Genomic DNA, 18496 nt, shown 5'->3' with positions numbered 1-18496 from the left:
AACAGAGCAGCACAGCGGCCTGCACCAGCTCACATCCTAACCCACTACAGGGCTGCATCGAGAGGACAGAGACCTCTTGTTCTGAGGGTTTTTTTTTTTTCATGTGAGTAGCTGTGTCCCCCAAATCCCAGCTGTGGGACTGCTAACACCAAGCAAAAAGTCCGTCTCTACATAAGCCTCTCACAACTTCAGCTATGCAGTAGGAAAAGGGGCAAGGGAACTTTGAAAGAAGGAAGACTGACTAGTGGTGTTTTGTCACAGCAGTGAGTGCTGGCTGTGTTTGTGCTGGTGGCATTTCCTTCGTGGGAGTACTACAGTATAGTATGTCAGGAATGTGAACTTCAGAGTCAGAGTGGTGCAGAATGAATCCCACCCCTGCCACCTGCTAACTACAGCTTTTTGCTTGCTGAGGTGAGATCAGGTCAGATGTTTCATCTAGCATGGAGCATAGCACCTGACCTGTAAAGACCTCATGACTGCTTTCCCCCAGAGCTAAGGACCAGGGGCCACTGCACCTCTCCTTTCCTATGTTCTGCTTTATTCTGGCCAATCTAAATTCTGAACTGGGAACTGCACCTCTATCGTGTAGCTTTCCTCCTTGGTTCTTACCATGGCACCTCAACTTATGTGTACATTTTTAAAAATTATGCTTTGTGGATGAGTGTTTTGCCTACATATCTGTGAATCTGTGAATCGTGTGTGCCTGATGCCCACAGAAGCCAGACAAGGGTGTCAGATCTCCTAGGAGTGGGGTTATAGATAGTGTTAGCTGCCATGCGAATGAAGGGAATTGAACCCTAGGTCCTCTGCAAGAGCAGCCAGTGCTCGAACCTGCTGCCTCTCCAGCCTTTGTGAGCGGTTCTTGATGTGTAGTCTCTCCCATCTTGTTTCCACGCCTCTCCAAAGTCAAGTAGTGTGGGTCACACTGCTGTAAAGCGCTATTCACGTTTTTTCCATTCCAGAATTGTTTCCTCCTCCCAGGCCTGCCCAGCCAATAGGGCTCAACTCAGCCCCAGCCTTCCAGAAGGGAAGCATTATCCTCCAGGCTGTATGCACTCAGCAGCCAGTCAGGGCCTGGTACCACCTGGTATTATCCAAAGTGCCAGGAATGCTGTGATAATTGAGGCCCCACCCCTACCCTCCAGGGATCTTCTCTGCCTGGAGGAGAGACAGGTGTCTCCCTGGGCTCCCTTCCCCCTGGCTCTTGTGTTTAGTACTTCCATCTCAGGAGGCTATAATTACTGATTGTTTTCTGATCTTCCCTCACCAAGTGATGGTAAGCATAGAATGAAGCTATACATTGGGTGCTTCAGAAGTATACTGGCGTGATTGCAAGTAGATAATCAAAAGGACTCTTCAGCCAGCTAGTATAATAAGCTTTGTAAATGTCGAGATATATTTAAGTGGAGTGTGGTGGCGCACACTTGTGATCTCAGCTTCAGCACTCAGAGAGCTGTGGTGGGAAGGTGGTAGGCTTGAGGTCAGCCTCGGCTATGTGGCAAGTTCAAGGTTAGTCTAGGCTGCAGAATGGAACACTGCCAGAATAAGTTTTAAATAAATTCAATGATGATAGTAAGCTTCTAGCCATTAAGGTAACTTCTGAGGCTCAAGGGATCCCTGGACTGGTATTCACAGAACCTTGTTCATTAGAAGTTCATTGGCGGAACTGTCTGTAGTGTGTCTACAGAAATTCTTACCTTGTCTGAGGGTGATCCTGATGAGGCCAGCTTGAGAAGCTCACAGGTAGTATTGCTGCAAAGCCATGAGTGAGTACTGCCAGTAGTGGTCACTCTGATGGGTGACCCCAGATAGTAGTTACCCTGAGGCTGCTCGAGAGGGAAAAGGAGGATGCAGAAGTAGCAGAAGGGCCTAGGCAGGTCCACTGTCTACATGCATTGGCCACTGCTGTCCCAGCAGCCACTTGTATCTAGGAAGTTCTCTGTGTAAGCAAAAGTGCTGGGTTGACTTCTCTGTGATGTGGAGCTCCTTCCTCCTGGTGGTAAACCCTGCCTCAGATACAACAAGACCCAGTCACTCCGGCAGGCACCTTGTGATAGAGGACTTGGGCACTGACCTCTTCTGGCCTACACAGCCCATTTAGAGATGCATCATTTACCTGCATTCCAGACATGTTGTCTTTTTTTTTTCCTTTTTTTTTTTTTTTTTTTTTTTTGTTATTGTTGTTGTTCTTATTGAGACAGGGTTTCTCTGTGTAGCCATGGCTGTCCTGGAACTCACTCTGTAACCAGGCTGGCCTCGAACTCAGAGATCTGCCTGACTCTGCCTCCCAAGTGCTGAGATTAAAGGTGTGCACCACCACTGCCTGGCCAGACCTGTCTTCTTGAGAAGACCTTGCACACAGAGGGATCTGTAGCTGGTCTTTTGCTACTTTGTGGGTTCTTCTTTTCCCTACCCTTTATCCCTCTGTTTTTACCCTTGTTACTAGATAAGGGAGAAAGGAGGATAGAGGGGAGAGAGAGAGATCCCTGAATCTAATTTTTTTCCTTTTATTTGTTCTTTAAGCATGACAACTATCAAACCACATCTAACCCCCCTGAACAATCACCCACCACCAGAGCTGTAGCAGGGTATACCCTCTATACTCTCTGAAAAGTTCCTAGACTTCCAAACATCACACAGTTGGCAGAAACTATCTACAGCTGGTAAACCCATGCCTCTGCTAGAGTATGAGACAAATCAGAGCTGCTTTGTCTGCTGCTTCGAAGCAGCCCCTTATCCCCATATTGGGGATTAAAATGAAAACCCCTTCTTACAATATGTCTGTGTTTTTTTTTTTAAAGAAACCAAAATTCCAAAATTGCCACTGTATTTCCCTCTTGTGTTTGAAGCCATCAATTGTCCTGTGTGCAGTAGTAAATCACAGAGGCATTTCCAGTGAATTAAGTGCTCTTCAGGTCAGTGGCCAAGGTTTTCAGGAGCCCCTCCTGCTCAAGTCTAGTCTTTATCCTGCAGTGGTATGCATTAAATCTCCAATGCCAAGTGAAGGTTTTTCAGCCTGCATGTTACTCCTTGGCTAAAACAGCTCATATTGTTGCTGCAGGGACCCTGAGCCAGACCCTCAAGGCCATTTCCCACACTAAGAAATTACCTTAAATATCTCTTTTGGGTCTGCATTTCTGAACCCAATGGCAGCCTTTGCCTTATTAAATACATAGCTCATGAAGCCTAGGTGCTCATTCTGTTTAAGATTTAGGAAAATCATTGCCTTTTGAAAGTTTTTCCGGGGGCTAGAGAAATGGCTGAGCAGTTAAGAGCACTGACTGCTCTTCCAAAGGCTTTGAGTTCAAATCCCAGCAGCCACATGGTAGCTCACAACCACCTGTATTGAGATCTGATGCCTTCTGGTGTGTCTGAAGACAGCTACAGTGTACTTACATATAAATAAATAAAATCTTTAAAAAAAAAGAAAGAAAGAAAGCAAGTAAGTTTTTCAGGAACTACGTACTGTATTTCTTAAAGTTAAGGCACCAGACATTTTGATATCAGAGACTTAAAGCATGGTACCCATTAGAACCAATATTGGTCATAGCCCTTATCCATTTGTTCATAGCCGCTGCTGGTGCTGTTAATGGTCTGATAACTTTTTTACATTTGGTATTCAAATTTTCAAACCACAAGGTCTCTATCAACACTTGCCTTGCATCAGCATCTGATGAGACTTTGTTCACTGCTGAGACTAATCCTTGTTTAAAAAAAAAAAAGAAACGAAACAGTGGAGGCTCCTCCAGAGCCATGAGTAATCTTTGTAAATGAGGTGGACTTTTCCCCCTGGGCTCTTCCACTTTGTCCCAAGCTCTTAAAGTCATTAAGTGACATTATTCTATAGTAGCATCATCAAATTGAATCTGCTCTTGTCTATCAGAGCACTGCCCTGCATCCAGTAACTGATTGATATTTTACTATATTTATTCCCCTTGCTGTATTTCACTGTTCAATATTTAAGGCTTCTTCCCTCCACCATGTTAACCATTGTAGCTGGGGACCAGTCTCTAATATAGCTGTCACTAATCCCTTCCAGTCTTGAGGGATAATTTTATTTTGCATAGCCCAGTTTTTCGAATTTGTTTCACATAAGGTGAGTGCATTCCATTTGAAATCATGGCACCTTTAAAATGCCGTTTTATATCTATCATTTCTATAGGATAACATCCTACTCCTTACAACCTTGTTCCATACCATTAGTAGACATATGCTGTACAACTACTGTGAAAGCTGGTGGTGATTTTGTAACTCTGGCAGTTGGTTTGAGATTAATCTTTTCTCTAGAAACTAGATGTTTCATCAGATTGTCCTACCTTTGCAGCTTTTCTCCGACCTGACTGCAATCTAGCGCAGTTTGTTTCCCTCTTTCTTTCTGCGGGAAACTCCTCCTCTCAGTCACTGCAACTGAGCCTTTGTGTTCTCTCTTTCCTGTGCTTCCACTTCCCAAGGGCTTCCATTTCCACCCACAGCCTGTCTAGTTACCCCACCAACTCTGCAGCCCTTTCAGAAAAGAGAGAGCAGAGTGGCTCCTTTTGGTTTCCAGTTTCAACCAGTTTTTGTTTCTCAAGCCCCTCCATTTCAACCCACAATTTTTCCAACTGTTCAGCCATTTTTCCATCCTTTTTTTTTGAAACAGAATACTAAGAAGAAAAAAACAAAAACAAAACAAAATTACATCTGGGAGCAAAGCAGGGGATATCCCAGGAATAGCAGCCTCAATAAAGTCTTTTGCTAGCCTCTTAAAGAAATACATCCATTCCTTCATTCCCTGCCATTTCTTCTATGGCATTTGAAATCAGATGTCTTTTTTTTTTTTTTTTTTTTTTTTTTGAGACAAGGTTTCTCTGTACAGCCCTGGCTGTCCTGGAACTCACTGTAGACCAGGCTGGCCTCAAACTCAGAAATCCGCCTGCCTCTGCCTTCCAAGTGCTGGGGTTAAAGGTGTGCGCCACCACGCCCAGCAGATTTCCCATTTTTATACCTAATTTTTGAGGCACCATTGCTACTTTGTAGGTTCTTCTTTTTCCCAACTTTTATCTCCCCAGTTTCTTCCCCTAACACTAGATAGGGAAGAAAGATGGGGGGGGGGGTAGGGGGGGAGGGAGAGAGGGAGAGGGAGAGAGAGAGAGAGAGAGAGATCGAGATCCCTGATTCTAGTTTCCTTCCTTTTGCTTCTTCTTGGAGCATGACTACTAACAAATCACATCCAGTTCCCCAGACATACCACCAACCACCTACCCAGCCTCCCAGGACCCTAGCATTTATATACCGTCTGAAAAGATCCCAGGCTCCCCAGTGTTATATACAGTCACAGAAACTATATGCATCTGGCAAAGCCATGCCTCTGCTAGAACAGGATGCAAATTATAGCTGCTGTAAAGCAGCCCCATCCCACACCTGGGATTAAAACAAAAACACCTATATTTCTGTGTGTTTTTTTTTTTTTTAGAAGAAACCAAAATTCCAACTTGTCAGTACAGGGACCACCCCTTATCCAAATGTGGGTGCCCAGAGTGGTTTTAAATAGCAGCTCTGAAAGTGTGAGCTAACCAGAGTAAGAGGAACATGGGAATAAATCCATAATGCATGCCTTCTGTGACCACAGGCTTCCCAGACAGGCTGCGTATCAAGTTTCCATGCCCTAATTGCCAGCTTCTGATCACATCTTCATAGCCCTAACATCAGGCTGTGCACTCTTTTGGAAGGAAATGGATGTCAGTGGCTGGAGAATTATTGATGGGCTTGTGTTTTATGATGGATAATGTCATTAAGATGCAGGAAGGTAGACTGTGTGGGTAGAGGAGGCACCCACAATCTCTGCCTGTCCTGGGGGCACTAAATTGTTGCTGTTGTAAACCTTGCCTCCAATGAACTCTCATCTGCTTGGGTAAAGTAATGACAATTCTAGCCATCCAGGATGCTCTGACATGATGTTAGGGGAGCACACTGTCTCCTCCTTAGTCTCAGGAGAGCCTTTATCATTTCTTCTGATTATAAAGTGATGTTTGGGAGTACTGAGATGGAATGAAAAAAATAGTTATTTTGATTTTATCTGTATGGGTGTTTTGATTGCATGGGTGTCTGTTTATCACAAGTGGGCAGTGCCCATGTAGGCCAGGTGAGGGTGTCAGATCCCCTATAACGAGAATTACAGACACTTGTGAGCCACCGTATTGGTGTTGTGAACTGAACCCAGATACTCAGGAAGAGCAACCAATGCTCTTAACTGCTGATCCATCTCTCCAGCCTAAAATTTGTAAGAAATGAAAAATCACCCATAATCCTCTATCTAGAAAGTAATGCTTTAATACTCTTGTGTACATCCTTAGACATGGTGTCATGAAGCACAGTCGTCTTTTAACTTACACATTCAAAATGTAAAATTGCTGATACGGCTTTGGAACATGAGCTTTTTAGCTTAACCCATCACAGGCATATGACATTAACTTTTTTATCTTGCCACAGTGCGGCTGCGCCAAGGTCCCTAGGCCCTCCTTACCACGCACTCAGAGTCCTTTGTGTGGTGGGTGTTGTGCAAAAGTGAGAGTTTGGTTGGTTGGTTACTTCTGTTGCCTTTTAGAAACATGTAAGAAAATGCCTGCTGTGTAGGTAGAGAGGGAGCACCACTAAGACATCTCTACATAACGCTGTCAGTTTTGGTTGACTCCAGCATCAGCTTGTTTATCGCTCTGACACAGTAACCCAGCCATTCTGCTTGATACTGTGGCTGAAAGCTTCCTTTTGTCCTGTTACCATGCCACATAGGCAGCATGTTGGCATTTTGGGTTACACAGGGCTGCAGCCCAAACTCATGACTCCTGTTTAAGAAAATGAAACAACAACAACAACAAAACAACCCTGAGTTGCCTTTGACTTTTGAGGGTGCCAGGCACACATGTGCACATATATACATAGGTAAAATATTCATATGTGTGAAAAAATTAAAGAACAGGACTAAAAAACAATTCCAATTCTTTTGGTGAGGTTAATTTCATGTGTCTGAATGTTTTGTCTGTGTGTACGTCTGTGAACTATGTGGCTACCTGATGCCAGAGAAAAGTCGGAAAAGGGCATTGAATCCCATGGAGGTTGAATTACAGGCAATTGTGAGCCACCATGTGGATGTCAGGAAGCGAACCCTGGTCTTCTGCAAGAACAAGTGCTATTCACCCCTAAGCCAAATCAAGGCCAAATCACCCTAATTCTTTAGGACTACCTTCTGTCTCTTTAAAAAATTAATTGCATCTCTGCTTTCAATATTTAGTGCTATAACTTTGTTGCTCTTTAACAAGGTATTTCTGGAGTCTTGTCAAATGCTTGCTTTCCTGCATGCAGCTGATGTTCTTTTTCTTGCAGCCCTAGCTCTTTGGGGTTTTCAGATGACTTGCTCATTGAATTTCCTAAGTGCCTGTGTGGACAGGAACAGGAGGTACCCATAGCTCACAGCAGTTTATTCATCTAAGTTACTGTGAGCTCAGAATTGTGTCTGTGTTATATTCATACATGATAAAGTTGCTTTTTAAAAATTTCAGGGGGGCACACACACATGTGTCATTGTGCGACATGTGCATGCACTCGAGGGTCAGAGGACAACTGGCAGGAGTCAGTTATTTCTTTTCACCATTCCAGTTCTTGGGATCAAACTCAGGTTATCAAACTTAGCAGTAGGCGCTTTCTAACTGCTGAGCAATCCCAGCAGCCTCCCTTCAGGATATGATAAAGCAAACCTGAGGGGAGCACCAGCTACTTAGCCTCAGGCTATTTTTAGCCGATGGTAGAGTACTATAGATTGGTTCAGAGGAAGAAGTAAAAGTTCTGTTGTCCCTGGGCTTCTAGGTCTGCCTGCTCAGCTGTCCATCTTGATTGGCTTCCTTGTCTAGTCCCTTCCCAGTGGAGTTGGAATGTGGAGGCTGCTGAGAACTATGTCTCTGTACTTGTATGTTTTCTTTGGAAGCAACTAGAATTTGCTAGCTCATTCTCATAGTGTTCAGGAAATATTCTATACAAGCAAGTAAACAGCTCAGAGGTAAATCTGTAGAGCTGTGAACCAGTATTTACATAGCACTAGGTTACTGACTTCCATTAACCACTTATTGTATGCCAGGCACCAAAGCCAGTGCACTTAGTACTGAGGAGGCTGTGGCAAATATCAGGTCCTAGCTAAATGGCCTCACTTCCACCCCAGACTTAGTCCCACCTCTCTTAAACTTGTCCACCTTGTCCTTTTTGATCTCACTGTGTTCTGCAGATCCTTTTCTGGGCCTGAATCTCTTCATGTGGAGAGAGACTTTGCTGGCCAACTAGTTGGAGGCTTTCTCCCCTGGTGTCATCTGAGCCCATACATCCACCTAAAAATGCCTGTTGTACCTTCCTTCCTGGCCATTCCTTTTCCTGACATACATAAGCTTCAGGACACCAGAACAGTACAGAAAGTTCCTTAAAAAGCTCCAGTGGTCTTTAAGCCATAACCCTGAGATGCTGTGTGGTGCCCATTAAGACAGGCTCTATCAAAAAGAAGAGGAGACAGTATATCCATCCTTCATGGAGAAAGAACCCACTGCGAATGAGCTATAGCTAATTGATGAGTAGAGTCAAGAATAGCTTGGCTCTAACCAATTCTCAGGCACCATTCTTACATTCTGAAATTGTTACCCCCATGGCTGTATGAACCAGGCTGAGAAACACTTCTACCCCAAGATGCTCATTTCTCTTTGTCTGCTAAAAATGTAGCTGCTTTAAAATATCTCCTAGACTGCTGAGACTTTATGGGATGAGGTCATGTTCAGATCGATGCTGCTACAGTGCTTTCTGATTAATGTGAGGTTACTTAGGAGCAGCCTTTCTACTCAGCCCCATGGCGGAGCAGGATAAAATTATCTGAAATACATACGTAAAAAATGCATGAGTTCTTTGGAGAGGGCAGAAGCGGGAGTTGCCCAGAGTAGTTCAGACAGAGGGGAAATAGGGTGTGTTACAGGGTGTAGCAGATAGAAGAGGGGCAAAGGATATTGTGGTGATGATCAGGAAAGCACCCTGGGGACCTGAGGGGACAAGGCTGGGGAGGGGCAGCCTGGCCAGAGTATCAGGTGCTTGGCATGAAAATGTAGGCCAGATGAGCGTGTGGACAGAAGGGATATATTTTGGAAAGGGGAATATCTGGACCTGGCTGTGGGTCTCCCCGTGATCATAACCAAGTGGTGTCTGGCGGCTTATGGCTGAGCAGAGCACTACTTTTGACCCAGGACACCTTATGCTGAGTCAGTCCCCAGGGGCTTTGTCAGCCTGGCTGCGAGACAAAGAGGGTGAGTACGAATCTGGCCCTTAGCCCGTCCTGCTGATATCCAGGGAGCGAGGACACACACACTGAGGGTACGATTCCCATTGTTTTTCTGAAACAGCCTTGCTTTGCAAAGGTGCTGGTGGGGCCTAGAAGGCAGGACCTTTCCCACTTTTTTATCCTAAAAGCTGTTTCATGTGGAGAGCATGTCTGTTCAGGCATTGTAACATCTGACCACCTATAGAACTGCCATCCACTCTCCTCTGGAGCTCATTTGCATCAGGTTTGTCTTGTCTGTGTGTACTTGATTTCACATTGTTTCAGAGGTTGGATGTATATACAGCATTTGCCTTCCTGTGTCAGTCTCCATCTTCCCAGCCTTTAAGGTTATCATGCAAGCCCTGAGGCTGAGCCAGGTTGAGGTTGCGAGGAGCACATTCCTTTGTCCTGCAAAGAGCACTGCCAGGGTAGAGGACTGTGTATTGATGCAGACGTGAAGTGCCTTGGTAAGGAAGCTCTTAATGCCTTGGAGCTAGGGGGCAACTGGCACCTGGGAGTCAGGATAAGACAGGCTGGTTTCTTCATGCTGGCAAGGGTCCTTAGCTATCAAGGCCTCCATTAGTGTCATTTTCCCCAGGAATGGTGGCAAAGTTCCCTGTGAGCTACCTCAGCTGGGCCTCTGTGTCCCTCTGCAGAAGCACGATGACTCTCCCTGATGAAGGGTTGCTGACTGCAGAGGGGACAGGGTGAACTAACGGTGCTCTGTGGTGCACTAACCACAGCAAGCGTTGGAATGCCTCACCCTTCCAGTCAGTCAAGGTAACCTTGTTAAGGGACACCTATTCCTACTGCTGTAGCTGTCTAGAGAGAAAGGCCACAGGTTTGTGTGCATTCACTGGGATTGGGCCAGGCCCTGGTAATGACAGTGGCTTAGAACCCTACCTGCAACTGGTACCCAGCCCCTGCTGTCTATCCTTGAACAAAGAATTGTGAAATTACTGATGAATCTCAGCAAGGCACAGAAACATTTAGATCCCCCTGGGGCGAAGGCCACAGTTGAGAGCTGTGATAAGGGTCTACTATACTGAAGGGCAGTATTGACAAGATGCTCAGAGGAAGTAGCCTGGGACCCGTTAGTCATGTGCAGAAAAATCAAGATGACTCAGTCCATTACACCAACCAGTTCCAGACCCAGCAATGTACTCTCTTCCTTATGTCCGACTCCTCAAGTTGCTTGGGAACCAGCTCCATGGCCTGCACATCATCTCTAATGATGGCCTGGTATCAGTAGCTCAGGAGCAAAGTAACAGCATTGTCTTAAGCTATGCAGTGCTTTCCCTCAGGGATCCAGTAGCACTGCCCAGCAAGTGAGAAAGTCACTTAGCCATCTAGACAAAGTTCAGCCCCATGTGTGCATGCCTTGCCCCATAGACCTAACCTAGACAGGTGGATCTCCTCTTTGGTACCTCGTAGAGAATCCCAGAGGATGGACATAAGAGGACCTAGACAGTCATGACTACCATGGGACGTCTCCTGTTGTCAGAGTGCATTCATATGCTCAGGACCCTGCAAGCCTCCCCAGGCTTGCGCTGCGCTGCACTCCTTGCCCACCTGCTTTTGCTCGAGGGTAAGAACTGCAGCATGAAGACAACAGTGAATTCTTGAGTCCAGAGTTAGGTTCAAACAGAGTCCAAGGCAGTCCTAATAGGAACAGTTCCTCAAACTGTACTTAAATGAATTTCAAATAAAACATATCCACCACCAGGGAATTGGGGCTGGGTGGCCACGGAGGGGCCCAGTATAGATTATAAAAGCAAGTATCTGTGTAGATATGTTATTCTCTCAGAGCTGCACAAGATGTCTGAAAGTTTAGACTATTACAGTACATAGTCTCTCTGGGCATGCAGGACATTTGAATTATAGACCTGAGGAGGAAGTCCCTGCCAGCATGGGCCTTGGTGCTTGTAGGTCACCATTGGTCTTTACCATGGTCTCTTAGGTGCAGGCTGGACTTAGGTTGAGGCAGGAACAGGCTGTGCGAGAGACACATATTCATAAACCCATTTCTGACAGTTCTCTAGGACAATGGCTAGGGGTGTGAGGCACATAGCCTTATCTGAGGCTACACTTGGAAAGCAACAGAGCGTAGGTTGAGACCTCAGGGATCCTGGGAAGGCAGATAGAACGGGGTGCAGAAGGCTGTTCTGCCATTAGAAGACACGGATAGGTCTCAGGGAAGCTGCACTACACATAGTGCACTGGGCTCCAAAGAGGCCAGGGAGAGACAGGAGCAGACTCGGGCTGGGCAGAACAATGGGATCCGCGCCCCCCCCACACACAAACATACACACCTCCCCAGCTACTGTGTGGAGCATGAGAAAGAGGAGGAAGTCTACCCATGTGAAAGGAAGATGGTGCAGGCCAGACAGGCCATTAGGAATGGCCTTGGAACTGTTACGGTAGATAGATCATCAGGACATAAGTTCAGGTTAAGGCATCTTGTTAGGACTCTAGCCTCCCAAGCCAGCACTCCCAAGCACCATGGGCCCTGGTAGGCCCCAGACTTCATGTCAGATTGAGCAAGAATAGCTCCTGAGTGAAAGAAACAGTCATGACTGGGAGGCTTAGACAGCATGCCAGGCTGCCGTGTGCAAGAGAGTGCAGAGCCAGGGGCTATTCTTCACTTTGCATTGATTGACTGGCTCCTCTGTTATGGTCAGGGCCCCCTTCCAAGGCCATGCACTTGGCACATAGTACTGGGGTATTAGGAGTTGCAGGCTCCACTTTGCCCTGCGGCTGGTTGCTGAGGCTGCCTTAGCTATGGCTTCTACAGATAGAGCTCACCAGCTCTTGCCTTCCTTCCAGAGCAAGCTTTGTTCCTTGCCACAGTCTTTCTCCTGACATTTCTCCCTAGCCCAGATGTCCTGGTTTCTGTCTCCTTAGTTCTGCTAGGACGTCTACTTAGTCCCGTCAGTTCTTTCTGTTTCCTTCTGTGTTTCTCAGCTCTTCTGCAGGCAGAGCTGGGTGGAGCCCCGGCTGCCTAAGCTGATGGTGTGAGTGAAGGCACGGTCTGAAGTCCCTGTGGGGACAGTTCTTAGTGGTGAACACAACTCCTGAAGTGGGAGCAGCGGCTGTGCTGTCGCCACCACAAGCACACACTGAGCAGATGTCATCGGCATGCTGGCAGCCCTTGAGCCATGGGGCTTCTGCAGGGAGTGCTCTCTAGCATGGCCATGGGAAAGACACTGAGAGCTGCATAGACTGGTCTGCATTCTGTCCTAAGTGTTTCTCAGTGCTGGGGCAGGTGTCTTGAATTATTCTAGAAAGCTGGCCTGACTTCATATTGCTCCAGTTGAAATTGAGGGTAGGGCCAGTCACATAAGTCAGGACATCTGGGAAGGTAGCACCTAGACTTGAGGGTTCTGAGTTTGAAGAAACCCTGCTCTATGCTGCTGACTCTTCATCCGCCTCAGACCTGCTTCCTCTCCAGAACAAGCAGCAGCCTGGCGCCCTGTACTGGGTGCCACTCCTGCCCTCAGCTGGTCCTCACATAGAGCTGATGTGTGGCAGGTGCTCTGTGAGAGATGAGTTAAGGGCCTGTGCCCCAGCAGTCAGAAGGGGTTCCTGGAGCCCCAGGACCTCATCTGCTCCCACATATTTCCATGATGTGTACCCAGAGCCCATCTTCTCTCAACCCTCGTGCTTGAAACAGTGACCAGAGTCTTATGTTTCCGGTAGGTCACCTGGATGTCAGCATGGCAGCCACAAACCTGGAGAACCAGCTGCACAGTGCACAGAAGAACCTGCTCTTCCTCCAGCGGGAGCACGCCAGCACACTCAAGGGGCTGCACGCCGAGATCCGGCGGCTGCAGCAGCACTGCACAGGTGGGTGCAGGCTCATGGCTGCTGACCAGACCACTGTCGGGATGTGGAGTCGGGTCCGCTGCTGCACGAGGCCCACTCCCCATGCTGATATGGCCACATGATTAATCCTTGGTGACCCACACACCTGCAAGTGACCGTGTTCTGCACAGTATGATGGAAGCACTGGGCACACAGCTGCCAGCCTTGCCCTAGAGCAGCAGATGCCTGCGGTACTCAGCCACAGTGCAGTCTGCAGTTCAAGAGGCGGCTGCTCGCTGACCTAGTACTGCTGGGGTATATTCAGGGAGGATAAGGAAGAGAATTCTTTTTGCTTTGGTTTGGTTTAGTTTTTCGAGACAAGGTTTCTCTGTGTAGCCCTGGCTGTCCTGCAACTCACTCTGTAGACCAGGTTGGCCTCGAACTCAGAAATCCTCCTGCCTCTGCCTCCCGAGTGCTGGGATTAAAGGCGTGTGCCACCATGCCCGGCGGAAAGGAATTCTTGAGGCTCAGGTCCTCTCCCAGCCTTGATATGAACCATGACCCCTGCCTGGTGTTTCTTACATTGATCCCTGGAGCTGTGACCCCTGCTTCTACAGGGTCAAACTCACTCACTGGGATTTAGTGCTTGTTGTCAGAACTGATGGGAAGAACTAATTTATTGGAACTTGATAATCAATGTGTCATGTTTCTTTTGTAGATCTAACATATGAGCTGACACTCAAAAGTTTCGAACTGACAGGTAAGAACTCTCACCAGATGTGGTTGCATCTTGTTTTCTTTGTAATCTGTTCCCACTTGCCCCCTCTGCAATGGCAGTGGTTGCCCTGAGCAAAGACAAGGGAGTTTAGAGTCCAAAGTCGCCCGTAGTCTGGAGTGACGAGTGGCTTTTTCACTTCCCATTAATATATATGCCTAGAATGCCTATTGCATTTTCCAGAATTTTCTAACTTTTCTACCGCGAATGCATATCCTTCCATAATCCAGAAATAAACTTGAATGTGACTCGAGCCAGAAAGGAAAAATGTGAGAATTAGGCAGAAGGCCCTACATCCGCAGTCTCCAGAGTTTAGCAAAGCCCTGCCCCAAAGCCATGTGCTCCATAATAGGGAGGGCAGTGCCCTTGTTCAAGGCCCAGAGCATATTTGAACTGCAATCTAGATACACTTCCCTAGTGAGACCCATCAAGGGGCCAAAGCAGTGGCAGCCAAAAAAATGGGAGCTCTGAGCCTGTGAGAATGGCCTGTTCCTTAGCACAGGGCTGGGTCTGAGGATATAGAACATGTGTCTGGGGGAGACCTTTCCCCTAACCAAGCTTTACGAAGGCAGGGTGCTCTGTGAGAGTCCAGTCTTTGTCGAAGCCTCAAGTCACTCCCCTAAGCCGCTGAGCATTTGTTTATCTGGCCCATCTCCTAGGCACACTTGTCATGGTTTTGTCTGGATGGTGCAGAGGGCCCTTGGAGCAGGAGCCTGACCATAAGTCTCTCTAGAGCAAAGACACCCGAGTCCTCTGCCAGGAACTCGGGTCTATACCATCCCCACCCACCCACCCCTTACAATGCGCGCGCGTGCACGCGCGCACACACACACATCATGACATAGGCCTTGGGGAGGAGCTGCCCATACTGTAGGAGCCAGAGCCTCACACCACCCCCTTTTGCCATGACTAGTCTGCACCAGTTCTCAAGCCTCTGTCCCAAGCCCCCCTCACCACCCTTTTAGGGCACACTCAGTAGCATATGGCTTTTGTTGAAGGTGTATAAGGTACTATCTCAGCAGAGTGAGCTGTTTGAAAAAACCTCCGGGTGGGTTTTATGGGAACATATACACTTCCCTGGAGTGAAGCTATTTCTCAGTTCAGTGCATGTCAAACACAAGCTGAGAAGGCAGGTTAGAAAGAACCCTGGTCCTCTCCCCTGAAGGCCGTGATGCCTGCAGTCAGGAGAGGCCTAGAATCTATACACCGGAGTACCCAGGGACACACAGGCTCAAATAGTCCTGCACACCTCTCATGGACTAGACAAGGAAAATCAAGTTTCTAGAGAAGATGTGTGTAGAAGACCAGGGGTACCAGAGCCTCCCAGTAGTGCCTGCAAGATCTGTGCCAAGATTGTACCTGAGCACAGACAGCAGGTTAGCTAGGTCATTTTCAGGGAAGGACAATGTTTGCCCAAGCCTCTTAGGAATGGGAGGCCAAAAGAGCACCTTACTAAGGAGCCCTGGATTTCATGTTCTTCTGGGACTAGGGTTGTGCGTCTCTGATAATGTCTGTAATGGCTCTGTACCTGTGACTGTCAAGAATTGTGTCCTTTACCAGCACCAAGGAGCCTGCTTTACTCTATGAGGTCGTCATCCCCTCTTAGTACTCCCTGGGGACACAGAGTATTTGTGTCTGGCTGGGATGCAGTCAAAGGCCTGAGACTTTAGACCTGCCATGCTTGTAGGCAGGGCTGACTACTGCGCGGGGTTCCACACTGTACTTCAGAATCTAATGCTGTAGAGGTTTTTTGATGTTTTGTTTTTGCTAAAAGCACAAGACTCATACAAGATAATACTGCATCATTTCTAGTGCTACCATTTGCTGATTCAGTCTGTCTTCACAAGCACACACACACATGCACGCCCGTGCCCACATATGTCTCTGTTTGCCTGTACTGAGCTTGCACTGTACACTTGCTCATGGGCAGAGTCTACCTGAGGCTGCTGGCATAAGTAGGTGGAATGCCAAGACAGGTTTGGGGAGCCACAAGACTCGAGAGGTGCAGTATGCACCCAGCACCCACAGGCACTGCAGGGCTATCTGCAGATTGTGGATGCACAGATCTGGAGTTGAATCAATCCAGAAGAAACAAGGAGGCTCAGGGATCACGTGGGTGCAGAAGGCATGGAACAGATGGACTGTCAGACTGGCAGGTGTTAGGCCAAGGGAGGAAAGGGAAGCAGGCCCGGGAGGTAGCTGTACCCAGTGGGAGGTGGGGCCAGACAGGTCAGAGAGGAAAGTAGGCTGCCAGCGAGGGAGTGTAGAGGAAAGTTCTAGTTCAGGGCAACTGGGAGAATAAAGGTGGCAGAAGAGCAGGGTCTAGGGCTGAGGGACGTGTCTGATGCCCTTCACTTGTAGAGCTGGCACTCCAGAGACGCTGACTCCAGCTGACGCTCTCGCTGTTTTAACCTCAGCACCTTCAGATTCTGGAGAATCTTTTACACAGTAAGCCAGGGAACCAAGAGCTGGGAGGGGCCTCAGAGACCCCCTGATCTGCCTTTAGTGGGAGCAGGGCCTGCAGGCCATCCTGCACCCTGCCTACTGTAGGGCTTCTTGGCAGGGCCCTCCACACAGGCCATGAGCATCTCCTCCCTCAGCTAGACTCTGACCGGGCGCCTGACTTGTTCCTGCAGGAGACAGCTCTTCCAGAACGACGGAGCTGAAGAGGCGCTGTGAGGAGCTGGAAGCCCAGCTGAAGGCCAAAGAGGAGGAAAACCGCAAGCTGCTGCAGGAACTGGAACAGAAGAACGCCGCCATCGCTGTGCTGGAGAACACAGTCCGTGAGAGAGAGAAGAAGTACCTGGAGGAGCTGAAGGTGAAGAGCCACAAACTGAGCATGCTGTCAGGTGAGTTGGAGCAACGCGCCAGCACTGTGGCCTACCTCACCTCGCAGCTGCATGCAGCCAAGAAGAAGTTGCTGAGCTCAAGTGGCACCTCGGATGCCAGCCCTGCCGGCAGTCCCGCGCTGGCCAGCTACAAACCCACACCCCCCAAGGACAAGCTGCCTGAGACACCCCGCCGCCGCATGAAGAAGAGCCTGTCCGCCCCACTGCACCCCGAGTTTGAGGAGGTCTACAGGTTTGGAGCCGAGAGCCGCAAACTCCTCCTTCGGGAGCCTGTGGATGCCATGCCCGACCCCACCCCATTCCTGCTGGCCCGGGAGTCTGCTGAGGTCCAGCTCAAGGAGCGGCCTCTCGTCATCCCTCCCATTGCCTCAGATCGTAGCGCCACTGGGCAGCACAGCCCAGCCCGAGATAAGCCACACAAGACGCATGTTGGGGTGGCTCACCGCATTCATCATGCCACTCCATCACAGGCCCAGCCTGAGGGAGAGATGAGGGCCGTGGACCAGGTGAATGCAAGCAAGGTGGTGCGGAAGCACTCAGGGACAGACCGAACTGTGTGAGGCCTGCGGCCTGCCACCGCAGTCATCCACGCACTGTGAGCGCCACAGGGAACCTCCTCGCCCACACCTTCCTCGCCTACCCATGCCAAATGTCTCCTCCTGTCGAAACCTGGCTCCTGGCTCCATAGTGACACAATGCTACAATGGTGTCCCCGCTGAAGATATTACTGGCACTGTGGCCAACGCCTGCATGCCAATAGCTTGCTTCTAGCCCCACGCCATGAGATCTTGGCGCACTCCTAGATACAGCCATGGCTGAATCACTATGCCACCTAGAATATGAATCGCCTGAAGTCAAAGCAGAGAAGGAGCTATCCCTCCACAGATCCAGGACAGCCTATGAGAGCAGAGCAGCAGCCTCGGCTCCCTCCTGGAGACCCCTGCCCTGCACAGTCCCTTTACCAAGCAGCTGTGGCTCCTGATCTTAGCAAGATGACCTCAACCCTGATGTTGCCCCAACCTGATTGTGTGTTCATAATTTTTTTTGTTAGTTTCATCCAGATGTTCAGGATCCAACAAATGTTATTTTCTAAACCCGCCCTCCTTTTCCTCCGAGTCTTTTTGAAGCACCGAGGGACTGTGGAGGAGGTGGTCGGGGAGGACGAAGCAGGTGGGGTGGGAGGACTTGCTGCCCAGAGCTGTTGCTGAGATTGTTAATGCTCCTGCGTTTCTGGCAGAAGCTGCATTCTGTCCTGCCCAGGCGCTGCCTCCCTGTCTCACAGTGTAAGAGACGCAGCCAGTGGCCATTTGTCCCAAGGCCACACAGAGAAGAGGTCTGGAGCTCGGGCAGGAACTGAACGCTTGAGCCTCTGTGCTCTTGCCGGAAGGAGCCATGTGCCGGAGCAGCCGGAGGTGGATCCCCACACCAGTGGCTTAGCAGGAAGGGAGGGAGAATGAATGCACTTGCCTTAAAACTCGCTCTGGCGTGTGCTCTATCCAGAGTTCTCTATACAAGAAGCTTGGGAAGCTGAGGCCAACCCCAGCACCCACGTGGTGCCTCACAATTAGCTGTAACTCCAGGGACCACCTTACAGGTGGTGCACGTATATTCAGGCAGGCTCTCACACATACACAGAAATAAAATCTTAAAAAAAATAAAAACTAGATGTGGTGGTTCAGGTTTGTGACCCCAGTGTTGGGGAGGTAGAAATGGGGACTCTGGCAAGTCAGAAAACTTCATCAAAAAAAG

The 18496-nt window shown here is 48.6% G+C and overlaps 1 protein-coding gene across 4 annotated transcripts in view; it reads left to right on the top strand.

Annotated features, from left to right (window-relative positions):
* Ccdc92 (coiled-coil domain containing 92) overlaps positions 1–18394 on the top strand; it is a 28068-nt gene extending 9674 nt beyond the window's left edge. Inside the window, exons 1-4 of one of the 4 annotated variants that reach the window (XM_030254362.1) lie at positions 13024–13165; positions 13842–13883; positions 16260–16346; positions 16535–17846. In XM_030254362.1, the coding sequence (XP_030110222.1) occupies positions 16738–17307 (570 nt within the window). In that variant the 5' untranslated portion in view covers positions 13024–13165; positions 13842–13883; positions 16260–16346; positions 16535–16737 and the 3' untranslated portion in view covers positions 17308–17846. Of the gene's footprint in view, positions 1–13018; positions 13166–13841; positions 13884–16259; positions 16347–16534 lie in introns of those variants that run through there. The other 3 variants (XM_017320799.1, NM_144819.2, XM_006504287.4) reach the window with 3 other exon arrangements.
* The last annotated feature ends 102 nt before the right edge of the window (positions 18395–18496 follow it).

This window comes from Mus musculus, chromosome 5 (genome assembly GCF_000001635.26).
Source record: "Mus musculus strain C57BL/6J chromosome 5, GRCm38.p6 C57BL/6J".
Taxonomy (NCBI): Eukaryota; Metazoa; Chordata; class Mammalia; order Rodentia; family Muridae; genus Mus; species Mus musculus.
Note: the sequence above shows the minus strand (reverse complement) of the source record. Positions and strands in the feature narration are given on the sequence as shown.